The sequence below is a fragment of the Manihot esculenta genome, chromosome 1 (genome assembly GCF_001659605.2).
Source record: "Manihot esculenta cultivar AM560-2 chromosome 1, M.esculenta_v8, whole genome shotgun sequence".
In the NCBI taxonomy this organism is placed as follows: Eukaryota; Viridiplantae; Streptophyta; class Magnoliopsida; order Malpighiales; family Euphorbiaceae; genus Manihot; species Manihot esculenta.
Window position 1 is genome coordinate 27,664,596 of NC_035161.2, and position 20,126 is coordinate 27,684,721.

Genomic DNA, 20,126 nt, shown 5'->3' on the forward strand with positions numbered 1-20,126 from the left:
ACTCGATTCCAGGTTATGGCAGAAAATCCAGCAATGGTGCAACAACCTGCTGTCCGTGAGGAAGCGGAACTTCAAGCTGGAAATTTGCTTATCCCTGTCCAAGCACCACAACCACAGCCACAGGAAAGAACTCTCGGAGAGCTAGCTGAACCAGCAGGAGACCAAGCACCCTTATGCATTGAATATCCCCCTTTGACAGCGCCATTTGAGTTAAAGACAGGCCTAATCCATCTCCTTCCCAAATTTAGAGGCCTAGAAAATGAGGATCCTCACAAGCACTTGAAGGAATTCCACATTGTGTGCTCCTCCATGAGACCTCAAGGTATTACTGAAGAGCATGTCAAGCTTAGAGCCTTCCCTTTTTCCCTTGATGACTATGCCAAGGAATGACTATTCTACTTACCACCCGGATCCATCACATCATGGGCTGGTATGGTGAGAGCATTCTTGAGAAAATTCTTCCCTACCTCAAAAGCCATAGGCATCCGTCGAGAGATAAGTGGGATAAAGCAAAAGCACTCTAAAGGCTTGTATGAGTACTGGGAGAGGTTCAAAAAGTTGTGCACAAGCTGCCCCCCGCATGATATTTCTGACCAATCTCTCATTGAGTATTTCTATGGAGGTCTGATACCCGCAGAGAGAAAATTTATTGATGCAGCCTGTGGAGGATCCATTGAGAAAAAGTCACCTAGAGAGATGAGGGAATTAATTTCCACCATGGCTGCAGCTTCTCAACAATTTGGAGACCAAGAGCCACCATCAAGGAGTGTAAATGAGGTGAGTACATCCATTCTAGCATCCCAAATTTCTGATCTCACCAATGCTGTCCGTAGCCTTGTTGTGGGTCAAACCCAACAAGTCCAGCAGATTCAGCAGCCCAAGTCATGTGGAATATGTGCCAACAACCACCCAACTGATCTATGTCCTTCCCTTCAAGAGGAGGACCAACAAGTCAATGCTGTTGGAGGTTTCAATGGGCAAAGAAGGTATGATCCCTATGCAAATACTTATAATCCAGGGTGGAGGGACCATCCAAATTTCAGCTATGCAAGGGGAAATCAATATCCAAGCTACCAGCAAAGGAATCAAGCTCAAGCTGCACCTCAGAACTCCAAAGCACCTCTTGAAGAGATTGTGCAAAATTTAGCAAATACTGTGCAAAGTTTTGAGAAACAAGTGAGTCAAATGGCCTCTTCAATGAGCAAATATGAGTCTCAAGGGAAGCTACCTTCCCAAACTGAGATAAATCCAAGACAAAATGTTAGTGCCATCACATTGAGGAGTGGAAAAGAGCTGCAAGATAATAGGGCTGAAAAATTGCAAAAACAGGCCATTGAAAAAAATCTGCCAGAAAGTGATCAGGGCAGTCGATTTGCCCAAATCACTGACCCAATCGCTAGGCAGACTGAGTTGCCCAGCAGTGATCTGCCCAAATCACCAGAGAAGGCAGAGATCGATTTGCCCAAATCAACAGATCAGGCAGAGTCCAGCCAAAAGCAGAAAATACAGCAACCAGCAGAAAAATTCAAGGTACCTTACCCTTTTTCCAAAAGATTTGCAAGATCTCAAAAAGAAAAAGAGGAGAAAGAGATACTTGAGACACTCCGCAAGGTGGAAATCAATATACCTCTACTTGATGCTATCAAACAAATACCAAGGTATGCTAAATTTCTCAAAGAGCTATGCACCAATAGGAGGAAACTTGCTGAACATGAAAAGGTAAGTGTGGGGGAGTGTGTCTCAGCTGTCATTCAAAGGAAACTTCCCACCAAATGCAAGGATAGAGGAATGTTCGCGGTTTCATGCAAAATAGGCAATGTGAGAATAAAGAAGGCCATGTGTGACCTTGGGGCTTCAATCAATGTCATGCCCCTTTCCATTTTTAACTTGTTGAATGCAGGTACACTCAAGGGCACCAGCATTGTGATCCAATTGGCTGACCGATCCGTCATCCATCCCAAGGGAGTGCTAGAAGATGTGTTGGTACAAGTTGACCAACTAGTCTTCCCAGCAGATTTTTATGTGATTGACATGGAGGAGGATAAGGGCAAAATCACCTCTGACATCCTACTTGGGAGACCATTCTTGAGCACAGCCAGAACAAAAATTGATGTGCATGATGGCACACTAACCATGGAGTTTGAAGGGGAAATTATCAAATTTAATGTTTATGATGCCATGAAATTTCCCAATGATGTTTCTCATGTTTATGGCCTTGATGTTATTGATGATTTTAAGTCAAGAAATTTTTTATTATGATCAAGAAAACTTACTTTATGAAGGTCTTTGCAGGAGGGAAGAAGTGGACAGCAACACTTATACAGACCAGATGGAGTATTGTTCACAGCTGGTGGCGGGTGATTTGCCCAAATCACCAAACGATCTGCCCAAATCACTGGGGCAGACAGGCACAACAGAGAGTGATTTGCCCAGATCACCAGATAATCTGCCCAAATCACAGCCCAAATCAGACAGCAAACAGCAGAAATCAGAACAGGCAGCAGATACACCAGATCTGAAACCCTTGCCCAGCCATCTCAAATATGCCTTTTTAGGGGCTGAAAATACACTTCCAGTAATTATTTCTAACCAGCCCAGCCAAGAAGAAGAGGAAAAAGCTCCTTGATGTGTTGAGGAAGCACAAGAAAGCAATTGGATGGACCTTGGAGGACATAAAAGGCACCTCTAGACCATTCGGTAGAGGCTCAAGACAGGATGCAGCACATGGAAAGCATGTTGCAGCTGCCGGTTCAACACTTTCTGCCCACAGACCATGACAGCCAGTGATTTGGCCGGGTGATTTGCCCAAATCACCTGCTCAAATCACCCATATCCCAGGCAGTCCCTTTCCTTCTCCTTATTAATTTTTTCATATTTATGTTTAAACATTGAGGACAATGTTTGGGATAGGTGTGGGGGTATTTACTGTTAGGTTTAGGTTATATTTTTTCCGTTTACATTATCTTTTTGCTTTCTTTTTGTTTCTTTTTGCATCTTTTTATCCCATAAACACACACCAAAATTTTTTCACACATTTTTTCACTTTTTGCACACACACACACAGAATTTTGACTTAGCTTTTGCTCTACTCAGCATAGATAACAAGGTTAAAAGAGCTTCCTATCTCATGACCCCATTGATTTTCCACCCCTTTAAGCCTAAATTGAATAAATTATAGTGTGCTACCTTCACTTTGGAAGTTCTTTTCTTGAATTGAATCTCTAAATTTGCATTGGTCAAGGGAAATAAAAATATAAATACATGCAAATAAAAAGTTAGTGTAACTCCCTATGAGGTGATTTGCCCAAACTGTCATGAAAAGAAAAGAAAAAGAAAAACCAGCACAAAGCACAAATCATAAAACCTATTCCTATGGCCAAATAAGCTATGAACAAAGCTAGTAGCCACTTGAACAAGTGACTAACTGAGTAACCGGGGGTGGGTATCACCAATATGCACCTTCGCGTAAAAAGGTTAGTGACTTTTTCAGACAAGAATAAAAAAAGTGATGCTGAATAAAATAAAATAAAATGCTCAAAGAAGGGCAAGTCACTCTTAGAGGTTGCATTGAGCTTATACAAAGAGAATAAGCATGAATGAATCAAAAACCTTTCCTTTGACCATGATAGGTAAGGGGAAACAAGGAAAAGAGAAGAACAACCTTGGTGCATGTATTCTATACTGTGATACTTCAATTTAGGAGTCTAGGGGGGCTGATTAAGTGGTACTTAGGCTCAAAAGAAAAAAGAGCTTGATTGACTAAGTTATTTGTTGCTTGAGGACAAGCAAAAAGCTAGGTGTGGGGGTATTTGATCAAGCATAATTTAGCCACATTTTTATTATATTTATTACTGTTTATTTACACATTATTTAGCTTAATTTATGATTTTTATCTTGTTTTTACAGAAAAGGAAGAAATTGAAAAAATGGAGAAAAAGTGCAGAAAATGACAGAAAAGTGATTGGGTCAGTGATTTGTCCAAATCACTCGTAGAAACTGGTCAAATCACTCGCAGAGACAGAGACAGAAACTGGACTGAATCCCGGAGAATGATTGGGGCAGATTAGGCAAGTGATTTGCCCAAATCACTCGCAGAAACTGCCCAAATCACCTTGACAGCAGAGGCGGGAAAACAGCAGGAAACCAAATTTTGAATTTTCAGAAGTCCAAATCCAACTCAATCACTACCAACACAATTCCAAGAGCCACGAAAGAGCTTCTCACCTAAGGAATTCCAGTTACAATTAAATTCAACATCAAAAGAGGAATCACAAGCCAAATTAAAAAGGGATTTCAAAACCCTAGAAGGATGGAATTCTTCAGCTATAAAAGAGCAACCTCCAAACCAGCAAGGGGCATCTTCTGATCAGCTACTCAGCATCTTCTCCCCTCGCCAGAAATTCTACAGCTTTTTTCTTTCCTTTCTTTTCTTCTTTTGTGTATTTAGTCCACCATGAGTGGCTAATTTCCTTCTTTTCTAGTTGAAGTTGGTGAATTTCAGATTTTGTGATGAATTGGGAGATTTAAATCTCCATTGTTAAACTTCTATTTATTTTCAATATTTATGCAATTTGATCTTTCCATAATTGTTGCTTTGCTTTTAGAATCAATAAGGGCCGATTGCTTTTAAATTGCTTAAGCAACAAATTGCTTGAATGATTTAAGTCCGTAATTGCTTATATTATTTGAACACAAATTTAATCAAGTTGCATGATCTAAACTTGGCCACGCGGTTGGCAAAGTTAGAATTAGGTTTTTTAAAGTCTTAATGCAGTTAACAGTTGTTCGATGCCAAAGGTCCCAAGGACGTTCCTTGGCAACTTGTTAACTAGTGTTTGATTAGCGAACGTTTCCTAATCAAACTAGAACTAAGGAGGAATTTGGATTGTGAGAAGCGTCTTCCACATCCTAAACTAATTTATTGAGATAAATAGGAGTATTAAAGAATCAATGATCAATTCTAAACAATCTGAAATAGATCCATACTTCAACTAGAAGCTTTTCTCTTATTGATTTACTCAAACTTTAAATTATTGCTTTCTTTTGCTATTTAATTTTAATCATCAAATCAAAACCCCCTTTTTAATTTTTTGTTATTTACTTGTCCAAGTCATTAGTAGGAAAATCCGTAGTGTCAAATCCCTGTGGTTCGACCCTATTGCCACTATCTACAAGTTAATTGTTGATTGTTTAATAGATTTATTTTTTACGGTTTCGACAACCGCTATCAGTTACCAATATGAATTAAGTCTTTTAGAGTTGCAATTAATTAAAAATAAATTATTTTATTTAGGTTTAAAATTCTATCATTACAAAAAAACTTACTATCAGCGACGGATTTAGTGACGGAAAACACTTTCGTCGGAAAAAATAAAATTAGCGACGGATTTAGCGACGGATCAGCGACGAATAATATATATTTATATTTCTGACGGATTAGTGATAAATTAGCGACGGATTTTTAAAATATTAGCGACGGAATTTATTCCGTCGCTAATCCGTCAGAAAAAACGCAAATATAAAAGAAAAAACCCTAATAATTTCCTTATATCTCTTTTGATTTTAGCAGCCCCTCTTTCACTCCTCTGCTCTTTTCTCCTCTCTCCGACACCTTTCTCTTTGCCGCAATCGCCGCCGCCGCTGCTGGACGCTGGCCGCCGCCGCTGTTGGACGCTCGCCGCTCGCCGCTCGCCGCTGCTGGACGCTCGCCGCTCGCCGCTCGCCGCTGCCAGGTACTTACTTTAATCTGCTGCTGCTGCAGCAAGCTTGCTGCAGCAGCAGCAGGCTGCCGCAGCAGCTGGCTGCCGCAGCAGCACGCTGCCGCAACATGCTTGCTGCAGCAGCATGCTGCCGCTTGCTGCTGCAGAAAGCTTAAATTTAATTTTTTAATTTATTTTATTTTAATATATTAAATTAAAACTTATTACTAAATTGATTTGCTTTAATTTTTATAATTAGAAGTTGAAAAAACTATATGTATTGGAAATTTTATTTCTTTGATTCAAAATCTTATTTTTTATAAAATTATATTATGAAATTTTAAAATAATTATAAAAAATATTAAAACAATTAGTATATAATTGTGATAAATATAGGATAAAATAGTTTAAGGTAACATGTTAAATACTCAAAAAAATAAAAAAAAATAACCATGAAATTTTATAGATAAATAGACAGTAATTTAATAATTAATTTTTCAGATAATTAGTAAATTATTTAATTAATTATTATTTATAATTTAATTGGAAATTTTAAATAATAATGTCTTAATCAAATAAATAAAATAAAGTCTTAATCAAATACATAAAATACTTAAAGTCTTAATCAAATAGATAAAATAAATAGTAATGGTCCTTTTCTAAAATAATATTTTAAATTTTCTAAAAAATACTAAATCAACACAATAATATAGCTTAATTTAAAAAATACTATAATCATGAAAAAAACTTAATAGGTCTTTAAAAGAAAAGGTATTGTTTGTTTTACATATTCCTTTTCTAATGTTTTTTTTTAATTATTGTAAACATTTGTATGAAAAATTATTCAATTTTTTTTATAACTCATTTTCATAACTTTTGATATGTATAGTTTGGCTTTGTCGGTGTACTTTACATGCCTTTATTCAACTCTACTTTGATATGTATTGTTAAATTGATTAGTGTGTTTGATTTATTAAATTAGTATATAATTAGAATTGAATTTGTATATTGATTAAGGTTTTATATATTGTTTGTCTTTATTGTTAATTGAAACTAATGGACAATTATTTTTTTAGATGCCTCGAAGAGCAGTATCATCTAGAGGTAGAGGACATAGCCAGCAACTCTCAATGAATGAAACAGATGAGGCAGTACAGGTGCAGGAGGAAACACTGGAGCACACTCCACAAGCATTAGGGGGGCAAACAAACGCATCCTCATCATCATCAGTTCGAACTAGAGGTCCGAACTTGGGACATCCTATCCCATCAAACCCTTCTGATCGACAATTGATTAGATTGAAAGGAAATGTGTAAGTCATATACAACTTTTTGCTATTGATTTAATATGTATTATTACTTACAACTACTCATTATATATAAAAAATATTGCAATTTTTTAGATTCCACAGTTACTAGATCAATCACTAATGACATTAAGATGCGCTACACTGCTCCATGGAAAACTTGGTCAGAAATACCTTTAAAGATAAAAGACGAGCTCTTCGGACTTTTTCGGGTAAATACAACTTATATTCTAAAATTTATAATATGCATTTTAAGTTTTTTAAATTTACATAACACTGATTGTTATTTGTAGAGTCGATATACATGGGATGAGAGTGAAGAAGGTATGGTTCGAATTGCTTGGGAAAAGGTAGGTAAGGAAAGATTGCGAGACATTCTTAATAGAGTTAGGAGCGAATTGTTGCGCAAGCACAAGAAGACAGATGTTGCTTATCTATACAATTTAGGACCAGATTGGATGGAGGCAGAGATATGGAATGAACTTGTTGCTTATTGGAGTACACCAGAGTGGAGAAAGAAATCAGAAGCTGGTAAAGCAAATAGAAACGTAGAAAAAGATGGGACTATTACGAAACACTCTGGTGGTTCAATAAAATTGGAGGTTCATGAGAATAGATTGGAATAACTCTTTTATTTTTTACTTTTATTTATACAATTCTATTTTTATATAGATGGCTAGAAATTATTCGTGCATCTTGTGTTGTGTGACTATTTCTTTTTTGTAGGCAAAGAAGTTGGGTAGACAACCAACTCAACTTGAACTATTTCGTGCAACTCACACAAAAAAGGGGAGTCAAGGTGTTTACATTGATGGAAAATCACGACGAGTTGATGTAAGTTACTTTTTGCTTATTTAATGTTATCACATTATTTTTTTAATTGTTATGTTATCATTAGTTGTGTATGATTCATGAAATGTTTATTATATTTTCTTTTTTTTTACTTAGGGAGCTTATTTGAGTGCAATTGCTGAAAATGTGAATGACAATTGTGAGAGTCCGTCTGCTTTTGATTTGAATAAGTGGATTGAAATTTCTGGAAGTAGCAAAGGAAGAGTTTATGGTTTTGGATCCTCTGATATTGCAAAATCAGGAACTCCAACTACATCTTTCTCATGCACATCAGCTCATCCTGGAGGACCTTCTCAAACTATGTTTTCTTTAGAGGAGGTTGAACAAATATTAGAGCAAAACCGAATCAAAATGAAACAAGACATGGAGCAAATGCAAGAGCAAATGCGAGTGCAGATAGAAAAACAGATAAAAGATCAGATGAAATCATTAAAGAACAAAAATATATCTTCACCGCATAACACAACTGCAGATTCAGATGGTTCAACAAATTCATAGATTAGTTTTAAATTTTATAAATATTGTTAAGTATTATGGATTTCTTTTTAATTTTATGAACATTGTAAAGTATTATGAATTTATTTTAAATTTTATGAATATTGTTAAATATTATAGATTTATTTTAAATTTTAGAAACATTGTTAAGTATTATGAAATATTTGATTTATATTCAATGTGATTCTTAATTATAAATTATTTAATTATACAGGAAATATCTAAATAAATGCAAGAATTTTTTTTTATGATCGAATTTTAACGGACTAGCGACGGATTCAAAAGAATATTTATTAAAATGTTTTTAAATTTCCGACGGATTTCCGACGGAAAGTTTTCGTCGCTAATGATTTCTGACAGATTAGCGACGGATTATTATAGGATGAATTTAGATATTCCGACGGATTTAGCGACGAAAAATCTCGTCGCTAAAACTTTCCGACGGAATTATCCGTCGGAGAATCCGTCGCAAAATTTTCCGACGGAGTTAAGATCCGTCGGAAATCCGTCGCTAATATTTCCGACGGACGCCCAATCCGTCGGAAAAAATTAGCGACATGACTTTAAGCGACAGACTTGAGTCCGTCGCAAATCCGTCGCTGAAAGTTTCAGCGACGGATTTTTTACTTTCAGCGACGGAAAAATCCGTCACTGATACCCTGTTTTTTTGTAGTGTATATTGATCCAATCAAAATTAAGAAAAATAAAGAAAAAATTTCAAAAATCTGTAAAAATTGAAAAAAAAAAAAAGAATGCTGAGCAAAGAGATTACGACTTTCTCTTTGTTTTAATTCTAATATATATAAAGATTAGACGTATTTTACGTAAAACCTCAACTTACACCTTTTTATAAGTATAATCTGATTTATAATTTGATAGTCAAAACTCATTTTTTTTAATTTTGTAATAATTATAGTTAAATATTTAAATATTTATAATTTGTTACTTATTATATCTCATAATGGGTAACTTGTCTTTGTGCAGTGTTGACATGTGGCTTTAACTAAAATTAATTTAAGTGTTTTGACTATAATTACAATAAACTAAAAACATTGGCACGGAAAGCTAGCTAGCTATAATTTTTCTAATCTTGCAGCAACTAATTAATTATGTTCTACTAATATTTGGTTTACTTGTCAAAATTATAAGATTTTAATTTCAAGCTCTAGTGAAAGAAATTATATTTAATGAATTTAAAGGTGAACATATATTGATTTTAACTATGAACTTAAATTAATTGTTTTAACTTGGTTTTAATTTGGTTTTGATTATTTTATACAAATTAAAAAAACAAACCATTTAGTAAAATTATTAGGCTTTATAATCAGCTTTAATTTATTAATATTGAAATTGTTATGAGATTTTAAATTCTAACCCAATCAAAATCAATTATAAGGCAGACCCAAATTCCAAACCAGTTCAAATAACAAATAGTATAATTATAATTTGGTATATAATGATAAATAAAAAATATAATTATTTATTATAAAAATTAATTTTGTTTGCAACCCTTCATACCACGTTTACTTTGTAGTTTCTGTAATGCCTATTTAAGGAGAAATTTCTCCTATTTAAGACTTTTCCTTTGAGAAATATATATATATATATATATATATATATATATATATATATATTACTAAATTGCTAAGCCAAGAAGCAAGATTCCAGAAAAGAAATTGAAAACTTCATTCTCTCTGAAAAAAACCTCTAGAAAGAGGAGTATCTGGTCTTTTCTGTGGTTGTGAAAAGAAATATCGGCTCTTGTTTAATTAGGTTGAAAACAACATTTTCATTCCACAAGAACTTCATCGCATGAAATAAGAACGTTTCAATGTACAGTAGAGGATGTTAGAACGATAAGTTGGCTTTAATGCCTGAAAGAAAATATTTTTTTCAGGAATTAATTGCTTTTTAAAAATAATTCAACTTACAGTAAAGTTTAAATAAATAGAATTTAAATATTAAAAAATCTTATATAATAAAATTTAGTTAAGGATTTATTCAATCAATTTACATTTAAATAGACTAATAATATAAATAAATTAAAACTTTTTAAATAACAACAAGTTGTAATTATTTATTTTAAAAAATTAATTTAATGTATGATAAATTTCAATACAAATAATTTAAATGTTAAAATATTTTTTTAATAATTTGAATTTAAATAGAACATTAATATAATTAAATAATTAAATTAAAAATTTTTAAATAACAATTAAATTGTAACTAATAAAATGTAGTAGGGGTAATTTAGAAAGTCCAAATATTCTTCTCTCCCTACTTTTTTATATATAGTATAGATTTTTAATTTTTTAAAAATTTTTAAAAGAAATTATAAAACGGCAGGTTTTTTTTATTTTTATTATATATATATATATATATATATTAATTTTTTTAAAAATTTTAAATCAAGAAAATATATATTATTAGAATAAAATTAAATATTTTTATAATAAATATAATAAAATATATTTAATGTTATATTATAAAATATAAATTTATTATATTTACATGTCAAAATTTAAATTTTATAAATTCTGTGTGAATTTTAGTAGAAAATAAACAGTATTTTACTAATAATATTTTTTAACTTTTACCATACAAGAATTAAATAATATTCAAATAATTTCTTATATAAGTTTATATAATTATTTTGATACTCGTTATTTCTATAATATAATATTAAATATATTATATTACTATTTAATGTTAATATAAAAATATTTTAGCTGTTATATTATATATTATAGTAATATATTTTATTATATATATTAAAAAAATATTTAGTTATATTATTAATATATAAAAAAATTAATAATGAAAAAACATGTTAATTAAAAGAAAAGGAAGAGGCCCTATCAAAAAGATTGTCAGTTTTTTTTTATTTTAATTAAAAAAAACTTTTTTTTAATTAAAAAATAAGATTTACTATTTAATTCTTGAATATTATCATTATTAACAAAACAGTCTCTATATTTTTAAAAATTTATTAAACGTTTTTATGTTTTTACTCCGTTAACAAAACAATTCTTCCGTTCTCTTTTTCGTTAAAACATGGATAAAGAATGTGAAAAAAAAATTTTAAAATTCAATTTGGCCCTCAAATAAAATTTTTTATTTAGTTATTGGATATTGATATTATTAACAAATCAGCCTCTATATTTTCAGAAATCTATTAAAACGTCCTTATCTTTTCTCATATCTATTAAAATCTCGTTATCATTTTTTTCCATCAACGAAATAGTCTCTCTTCCTCATTCTCCTCAAAAAAAAAAAAGAAAAATAAGAAGATGATGATAATGATGAAGGAGAAGAAGAAGAAAAAGAAGAAAGAAGAAAGAAGACGAAGAAAAAGAAGAAAGAAGACGAAGAAAAAGATGATGATGATGAAGAAAAAGAAGAAGAAGAAGAATCGTCTCCCTCTTCTCCTTTCCCCCTTAAAAAAGAAAAATAAAAAAAAAATTGAAGAAAAATAAAAAAAGAACCAAAGAAGAAGAAGTTGAGAAAGAATCGATGAAGAAAAAGAATGAAGTAATTTGATATTTTGCTTATTTTTTATGGTAAAAATAGATGAAATGATTATTTCGTTGACGGAGAGAAAAAATAAGGACGTTTTAATAGATTTTGAAAATATAGAGACTGATTTATTAATAATGATAATATTTAAGAACTAAATTATAAATGTTTCTAAAAAAAAAAGGAGGTGTGTAACTGATCTTTCTTACTGATCAAATCTATATTTCACAACTATTTTTAGATCAAATTTAAAAAGTTAAATATTTTGTTTACACAAAAAAAAAAATTCCCAAAATTTAGTACGAAAATTTCAAAGGAGAAAGGGAAAGTGTAAAACTCCAAAGGAACAGACAACATAGCATAATCATCATCACCACCAATTTATTTTATCACAGTTCACAAAGGCAAAGCGGTTGCATGCTTTGTAGTCTTGCAGCTAGTACATGTCTAAATTGGACAGCCTGGGTGTTGGTATAACAACCACAGGTTTCAGTACCTTTACAACAATCCCATACTTGTCAGATAGTTCTAGCTTCGTGTTATTTGGCAACTTCCACTCAAATGAGTGCAACAATGAAGCCAATTGATACATCAGCATCTTCTCTGCTAGTGGCAGCCCTGCGCAAATTCGTCTTCCTGATCCAAATGGAAAAAACTGGAAATTGTTGCCCGAGTAATCAAATTTGGTGGTACTGTCCTCGTTCAAAAACCTCTCGGGTCTAAATTCCAAAGGATTATCCCAAAGATTAGGATCCCTGTGAATAGCATAAACATTTAGAAAAATTGCACTGCCCTTGGGAATGGTGTATCCACCTATGCTGCATGATTGGCTTGGACGTCGGGGTACCAGAAGAGGAAGCGGTGGATGCAACCGAAGTGTTTCCTTCACTACAGCATCCAAGTAACTTAGTCTAGGCAAGTGGAATTCTTCCACACAGTTATTCAACCCCACAACTTCATCTAATTCTTGGTGGACCTTTTCCATCATTTCTTGATTGTGCATCAACTCTGCAAATACCCATTCTACCACTGTTGACGTTGTATCTGATCCGCCGACCACAACATCCTAATATGAAATAAGAACAATGTTGCGACGCGTCAGTGTAGGCACAATTTTAATGCCACAAATAATTAAAATTCCGAACTTATAAATTAAAATATATAAAATATATCTATTTATTTTTCTATTTTTTATAAATTTTTAAGAAGAAAAGGATAATTTTTTGTTGGAGAAGGGTACAAATATTAATTTAAATTACAAAACCTAAAAAAAATGAAGGAAAATTTTTAAAAGAGAGGTGCAAATTGCCCCAATATTTATATGTGGCTTCGCCACTGGAAGCGAGTAATAGTAAATAGGGTGATTTACAATTTAGTTCTTGGGTATTGCCATTATTAACAAATCAGTCCCTATATTTTTAGAAACCTATTAAAACGTCCTTATGTTTTATTTCCGTCAACGAAATAGTCCTTCCGTCCTATTTTCCGTTAAAATTAGATAAAGGAGGAGAGAGAAAATTTTTAAAATCCAATTTTACCCTCAAATAAAACCATTTATTTAGTCCTTGTATATTGTAATTATTAACAAGTTAGTTCTTACATTTTCAAAAAACTATTAAAATATTTTTATTTTTTTTCATATCTATTAAAACGTACTTATTATTTTTTTCCATCAATGAAATAGTCCCTATATTTTCTCACATCTATTAAAACATCCTTATCGTTTATTTAAGTCAACGAAATAGTCCCTCCTCATCGTTTCTTTCTGTCAACGAAATCGTTCCTCCCTATATTTTTAGAAATATATTAAAACGTCCTTATTGTTTCTTTTTGTCAACAAAATAGTCCCTATATTTTCTCAGATCTATTAAAACATCCTTATTGTTTCTTTTTATCAACAAAATAGTCCCTATCTTTTCTTTCCTCCTCCTCCTCCTCCTCCTCCTCCTCCTCCTCCGAAGAAGAAGAAGAAGAAGAAGAAGAAGAAGAAGGAGAAGAAGAAGAAGAAGGAGAGAAAGAAGAAAAAGAAGAAAAAGAAGAAGAAGAAGGAGAAGAATGAGAAGAAGAAGAAGAAGATAAAGAAGAAAAAGAAGAAAACGAAGCAAAAGAAGAAAAAGGAGAAGAAGCAGAAGAAGAAGGAGAAAAAAAGAAGAAAAAGAAGAAGAAGGAGAAAAAGCAGAAGAAGAAGAAGCAGAAGAAGAAGAAGAAGCAAAAGGAAGAAGAATTGATGAAGAAGAAAGGAGAAGGAGAAAAATAATTGGGGGTAATTTAGTCTTTTACTATATTTTTAACGGCAAAAATAGACAGAAGGACTATTTCGTTGATGGAGAGAAAACATAAGGACGTTTTAATAGGTTTCTAAAAATACAGGGACTGACTTGTTAATAATGGCAATACTCAGGGACTAAATTGTAAATCTCCCTAGTAAATAAGAAAAAGGCATACAGGAAACTTACAGTGAGCAAGCTCTTAATTTCATTCATGCTAAATGATGTTTCTGTATTCTCATGCTGCTCCTTAAGCTCCAAAAGGAGAATCAAGAAGTCCTTCCTTTGCTTATCCTTTTCTGCAGTAGTCCTGCCTTGGTTGGCTTCGACCAATTTTTGACCCCTCTCTATTATCGGATTGATAAAATTGTCGAAACTTTGCACGAACTTCCTTGCTTGCTTCTGCATGCCTTGCAAATCTAATGCTGCAAGCATTGGAAAGAAATCGGAAATATTTGGCTTTCCCAACAGCACCATGAGTCCGGCCATTAATTTTTTGAATTGTTTTCCATCATTATGGGTGTCATCTCCTTCATGTATGCTACCCCACAGCATGTTTGTCATTGTGTTTATGCTTACTAGAAATGCTAATTCTCCAATATCTACGGGCTTGCCTGTATTGTTATAAGTATTCCTAACTGTTTTCTTAACCTCTTGTTTTCTAAGAGAAGATAGGGTCTCAAGGTTTGAGTTGCTTAACATTTCACGTGCAAATATCTTGCGCATCTTTTTCCATGCAGGACCCAAGGAGGACCAGGCAATATCCAATACACCGTACGAGATGATCTGTGCGACGACGGGGGGATCACGGTTGCCGACTATCGCATCTTGGTCGCGCAGTACTTCTTTGGCTGCTGAGTTTGAGCTCACCACTACACATAATTTCTTCCCCAGCCAAAGCTTGTAGATTGGACCATAGACCCCAGCTAATTCTGTGAACTGCTTGTGAAGTTCAGTGTCAAGAAATGGAAGGTAACCAACTACTGGCAAGCCACGAGGACCCGGTGGCAACGGTGGAATCCTCTTCTTTGATTTCCTGAGATTCGAACAGAACCACAATATTAAAATTGCAGACACTGATATGGTGAGCCAAAAATTCTCTCTTTCCTTGCTACAGGAAGAAGACCACAACCCAGAAAAGAATTCAAACATTGTAGTGTTTAGGGGGAAAGAAAACTGGAGGATGGAGATGGAAAGATGTTTCAGTTGAACATAGCATTTATGAAAAAGTAAACAACACAGAATTTTAAATATAAAGACGATTAGAGGACACTAAATATCTACAATGCAATGAACGAGTGGTGCTGCTTTTGGAAGATGACTTCATTGAGATATGATTTTCCTACCGATAATTCTTCTGATTTCTGTGGCTACCATGGAATACTTTCCTAGCTAATCATCCAGATATTGAGTGTCTCCATCTTGATTGAAAAATGCAGGAATTTATATTATTATTGAAATGCAATATATGTATCGTTTGCAGGTCAGATATTTTTTTTTAGTTTAATTTTATACTAAAACAGAACCACCAGAACTAAACCCAAGAAAAAATCTATTATATATATAATTTTATAATTTTAGGAAAAATATATAAAAAAAAAAGTTGAGTGTGATTTCGTTCTTTTATACTTCAGAATATATGCTTTAACTTATGTCAAAATAATAATCTTGCGCAGTTAACAAATAATTGTAATTTCAATATGTTTATATGTTATATAATAAACAAAATATATCTATTAATTAATATTTTATAAATATTTTTAAGTGTAAAAGTACAAAATTTATTATATAATTTTATTAATTTTTTATTTTAAAATATATGATTTAATTTGTGTTAGAATAATATTATATGGTTTTTATGTCAATATTTTCTGATAGTATCTATAATAATAATTGATTGCTAATAGTGTAATACCACTCTATACTATTTTAACATAAATTACACTATAAATCGTAAAGTGAAAACTGATTAAATTATAGAAACTTTTTCCCATAATTTTTTATAATTTTTAAATAATTACTTACTCACAGTTTTTAATTATAAAAATATCAATTGTAAAACTCGAAAAACTTTGCCCTTTATTTGGTATGGTTCGGAAAAAAAAATATATACATAAGTTTATTTTATGCATGACAAAAATTTTTAAATTAAAAATTTTTTATTTTTTATTTTAATCAAGATAATTGCAAGAAAAAAATAAATTCAATTAATTCTTGCAAATTTTTTGCTATCTTTTAAATATTATTAATTTCATTTACTGCTTAATATATTTTAAATTTTCTTGACTATCTTTTAAATTTTAATAAGATAATTTTTATTTTATTGAAAATAATTTTGTTTTAAACTTAAAGCATAATGATAAAATTTATAATATAATCAATAATATAATGACATTATTTTTTACGTTTGTTTTAAAAGTTAATGATAATATTGACAAAGCTGAAATAGTTGGTGCTTACAGCAGTTATTTTAACTCTCAAATCAGTAAATTGAAAAAATAGGTGAATGTAATGAATTACTTAGAACTCAAGAATAATTTTATAAGAATACATATTTTGATCTCTGTATTTATTAATTTTTATACTGTAAGAGAGTGGAGTTAGTTATCAAATCTCCTAAAAATCCGATTGGCACTGGCTAATGGATAAAAGATCCAAAGATTATAGGTCTAATGAGAATCTACTATATTGTATCTGCTAATGTTAACTTTTCGTGAAGTCTTGTCTTACTTAGGAGAGGGCAAGTGTTAATGAAGAACCGAGTATAACGGTGTCCGGAACTTTCTTTCCACAGGTAAAACCGCGTAATAGCTTATCAGACTTTTACCATTTGCCCTTATCTTATAGTGATAGCTCATAGCTTACTTTTCAGTAGTTTTTAATTATGTCGCAACAGAGGTCCCCACTGGTCTTCGAATCTTCAGATTCGAAGGTTACAGTTATATTCACGATTTTGGGCACATGACATGTTTGGATTTGTTTTCTATGCTTGCGTCTCTTCGCCTGCTCCTACTCATAAATGATTATTGTCTTATTTCTCGAGCAGCATTCAAAACTTACCGTTGAAACTATCATATAAAAACAACTCTTCTCCAATTCCCACTTTTGCTCACAATTGATATCTGCACTTTAGAAATGCATGGGCATACTCAAATGAATTGATAATGTAATCAATATCATTTGGTTTTATCAGTCTATTTAGATATCGAGAAATTATAAGTTTGAATATTATAAGTTTGACATTGACCATGACTTATATTCAAACTAGATATCGTGTGACAGAGATTAATACATGTTCTGTTTATTAGGCTTTATCAGATTATTGATTCTCATATTAATTGGGTAGTCAAAATATCTTACTAGAGGCCGCTTATGATTTATAGGTCTTGTGGGACTGAGCCTATTGTCAATTAATGTGAGACTATTGGGTCACACACAAAAGAATGTTATTGATGCGCTATGTTAAGAGCCCGTTAGTATAATTAATAATAATAAAGATATTATTGTTATTAATATTAATTATTTGTTATTATAAGATAATAATATTTAAAAGATTTGCAGTTTATCTATAACTGTTACAGATAAATAATTTTTCATTTTCTTTTGAAAAAACTTATCACATAGATACATTTGTATCTGCGAGATTGTGATAGTTGTTATGAATACAACTCTTTTATGAAAAGAAGTGTAGGAAAACGAAAAAGACTGAGAAAAATGAGTGATCATTAAACATCTTCTTTGAGTTGTGTGTGAGCAGATTTTTGTAGTGATTGTTTTTCTGGATTGTAGATTGAGAGCATATAGCTAATCTATTCGTTAAGAGAGCTAGCACTCTAGATGAAAACGTTCGTGTGGAGCTATAAGGTGTTCGTTTCAGAAGCAGCATCATCAGTCCGTAACAGTTTCTTTTCGTTAAGTCTAAAATGTTAGTCTCTTATCATTCCTTTTGAATTAAACAAAGCACTCGGATCCTGAAAGGAGAAATAGAGATTTTTTTTCGCTGCGTAATTTTGGGTTGTAGTAATCTCTGGGTTTCCTTTCATCTTCTTCTTCTTCCTTTTCCTCTGGTGGAAGTCTATCCTCATGCTCCTCCTCCTGTGGCCCCATTCGTGCTCTAGCTCCCGTCATCCCGCTAAGGGTGGTCCGTGACAATGAAAGCATCTTGGTAAATGACATCCCTTCCGTGTTGTTCGAGAAGAATATAGACAGCCTTTATGATCACTATCAAATCTCTCGAGAGACTTTCCGTATTTATGCTCCCACCTTGCTTGTTTGTGTGGAATTCTTATGGAAGACATAATCATCGTCTACAAAGAGCAATTGAAAGCGGATCTTCGATTTTCAATGGATCCGTTCTATGTTGAAGTCCTTCATTTCCATAAGCTAGCAGTCGCCCAACTGCATCCCAACAGTTGGACGATTTTAGTGGCTTTTCGCTTCCTCTGCTTTAACAACAACATCGAGCTGAGTGTTGCGCTGTTCTCCCAACTATACTAGTTAGGAATTCGAAGGAATGAAGAATTTTGGTTCTTTACCGGGAGATGAAGAATTTTGGTTCTGTACCGGGAGTAAACGTCAAACCCTTTTTTATCAGATATCCTCTTCCCTCAAATGTTGGAAGAACAAAATTTTCATCATGCGTCACATGGTATCCGGGGGTTTTGGATGGCTCCAAATTGACTCGAATGTATAAGTGGAGCTTCGAAAGAATGGGGTCCCGCTATGGTGGGACGAGGAGGAGTCTTTGGACTTTCCCTAGAGGATGGCCTCGACATAGAGGATTGGTATTACTGCGGCAATGAGAAATATCATTTTATCCTGGCAAAGCCATACTCAAGCTGATCACGCTTGGGCTCCTCACCTACCCCACCTTCTGAACCTTCACAGCCCATGCTAACGAGCAAGTTATTTTTCTTTTTAACCCATTTGTTTTTGAAATGATATTACTTATTCACCTTTTGTTTTGTGCAAATATAGCCGAGTTAAGAAATAAGTTTATCGAGGTAGCACGCGTCGCTCATAAGGGCAAAGCAGTTGCTGGAACGACTGATCCACCTTCTAAATGGGCTCGTCATACCGAGAAGATTATCATGCTTCCTCCTCCTCCACCCTTTCCTGCAATTGAAGAATCAGCTCCTTCTCATCCTAGGTCTTCTACAAGGGATGGTCCTGCAGCAATCCCTTTTCAATCGAACCAACCACAGGAAGAGGCTAGAGTTGGAGCCATATGGCCTAAGGGCATCCAACATCTAGCGCTAACTGTGACTCGAACAACCTCTCTACTCGAGGAGCCCCATCTCTTAGTCCTTATCGCTAAGAATGCTCTAAGGCTCAAGGACCACCCATTGCTTGAATAAGATCGAGATCGACGACCTCTATGATAATGTTATCTATTCCATGATGGAGAGTGCTCTCTGCGCTTATATGGCCTAGGTGTGGAACAAAGCCTTGACGCGAGAGTTTAGGACTCATGAGAGAGACAAAAGTCTCCTACAAGAGGAGTGCTTGAGGTTGAAGGCTCGAAGTGATGAATTGGAGGGCACAATGAAAGAGACGCTAACGTTTGTAGACAAGCTCCAAGCAGACCTGGACGAGGCTAGCAATGCAAAGTCTGCTCCCAAGAATCGAGCAAAAACAGTCGAGGATGAAATGACCATGCTTTAGCACCAAGTGCAGGAGCTAGAGTCTCAAGCTGAGGAGGCATAGGCGACCACATCTAAAGCGGTTGAATTGGAAGCTAAGTTTGAGGAAATGGTGGCTTGAGATGGAGAGATATTCGTACAAGGGCAAGACTCTATTAAGAAAGAAATCGTCAATCGTTTTCCTTGTAATGACCCAGAAATTGAACCGCTATCGGCGCTAGGATTCAGATCGACTTAAGGTCACCGGAACCCGTAGCAAGCCTACTATACATCCCATGTACCTGATAAAATCCCATACATAATCATACATTTTCATAAAAATTTAAACTTTTCGTATACCAAGCTCGAT

The 20,126-nt window shown here is 33.3% G+C and overlaps 2 protein-coding genes across 2 annotated transcripts; one reads left to right on the forward strand and one right to left on the reverse strand.

Annotated features, from left to right (window-relative positions):
- Positions 1-7,099: 7,099 nt before the first annotated feature.
- Positions 7,100-8,445, forward strand: LOC122721765. The gene is made up of 4 exons (XM_043950567.1): positions 7,100-7,217; positions 7,299-7,625; positions 7,732-7,839; positions 7,954-8,445. The coding sequence occupies exons 1-4, from the start codon at positions 7,140-7,142 to the stop codon at positions 8,353-8,355; spliced, it is 915 nt and encodes a 304-aa protein (XP_043806502.1). The 5' UTR covers positions 7,100-7,139; the 3' UTR covers positions 8,356-8,445.
- Positions 8,446-12,224: 3,779 nt separating this feature from the next.
- Positions 12,225-15,371, reverse strand: LOC110620794 (flavonoid 3'-monooxygenase CYP75B137). The gene is made up of 2 exons (XM_021764669.2): positions 14,325-15,371; positions 12,225-12,934 (listed from the first exon to the last, which is right to left on the reverse strand). The coding sequence occupies exons 1-2, from the start codon at positions 15,285-15,287 to the stop codon at positions 12,305-12,307; spliced, it is 1,593 nt and encodes a 530-aa protein (XP_021620361.1). The 5' UTR covers positions 15,288-15,371; the 3' UTR covers positions 12,225-12,304.
- Positions 15,372-20,126: the final 4,755 nt, after the last annotated feature.

What these genes read in the sequence shown, in the direction of transcription:
- LOC122721765 (XM_043950567.1), top strand. Translation starts at nt 7,140, where the DNA reads ATGCGCTACACTGCTCCATGGAAAACTTGGTCAGAAATACCTTTAAAG. An exon ending in AGCTCTTCGGACTTTTTCGG is followed by an intron (nt 7,218 to 7,298) that starts GTAAATACAACT and finishes TGTTATTTGTAG; the next exon opens with AGTCGATATACATGGGATGA. An exon ending in AGGTTCATGAGAATAGATTG is followed by an intron (nt 7,626 to 7,731) that starts GAATAACTCTTT and finishes TCTTTTTTGTAG; the next exon opens with GCAAAGAAGTTGGGTAGACA.
- LOC110620794 (XM_021764669.2), bottom strand. Translation starts at nt 15,287, where the DNA reads ATGTTTGAATTCTTTTCTGGGTTGTGGTCTTCTTCCTGTAGCAAGGAA. An exon ending in AAATTAAGAGCTTGCTCACT is followed by an intron (nt 12,935 to 14,324) that starts GTAAGTTTCCTG and finishes ATTTCATATTAG; the next exon opens with GATGTTGTGGTCGGCGGATC.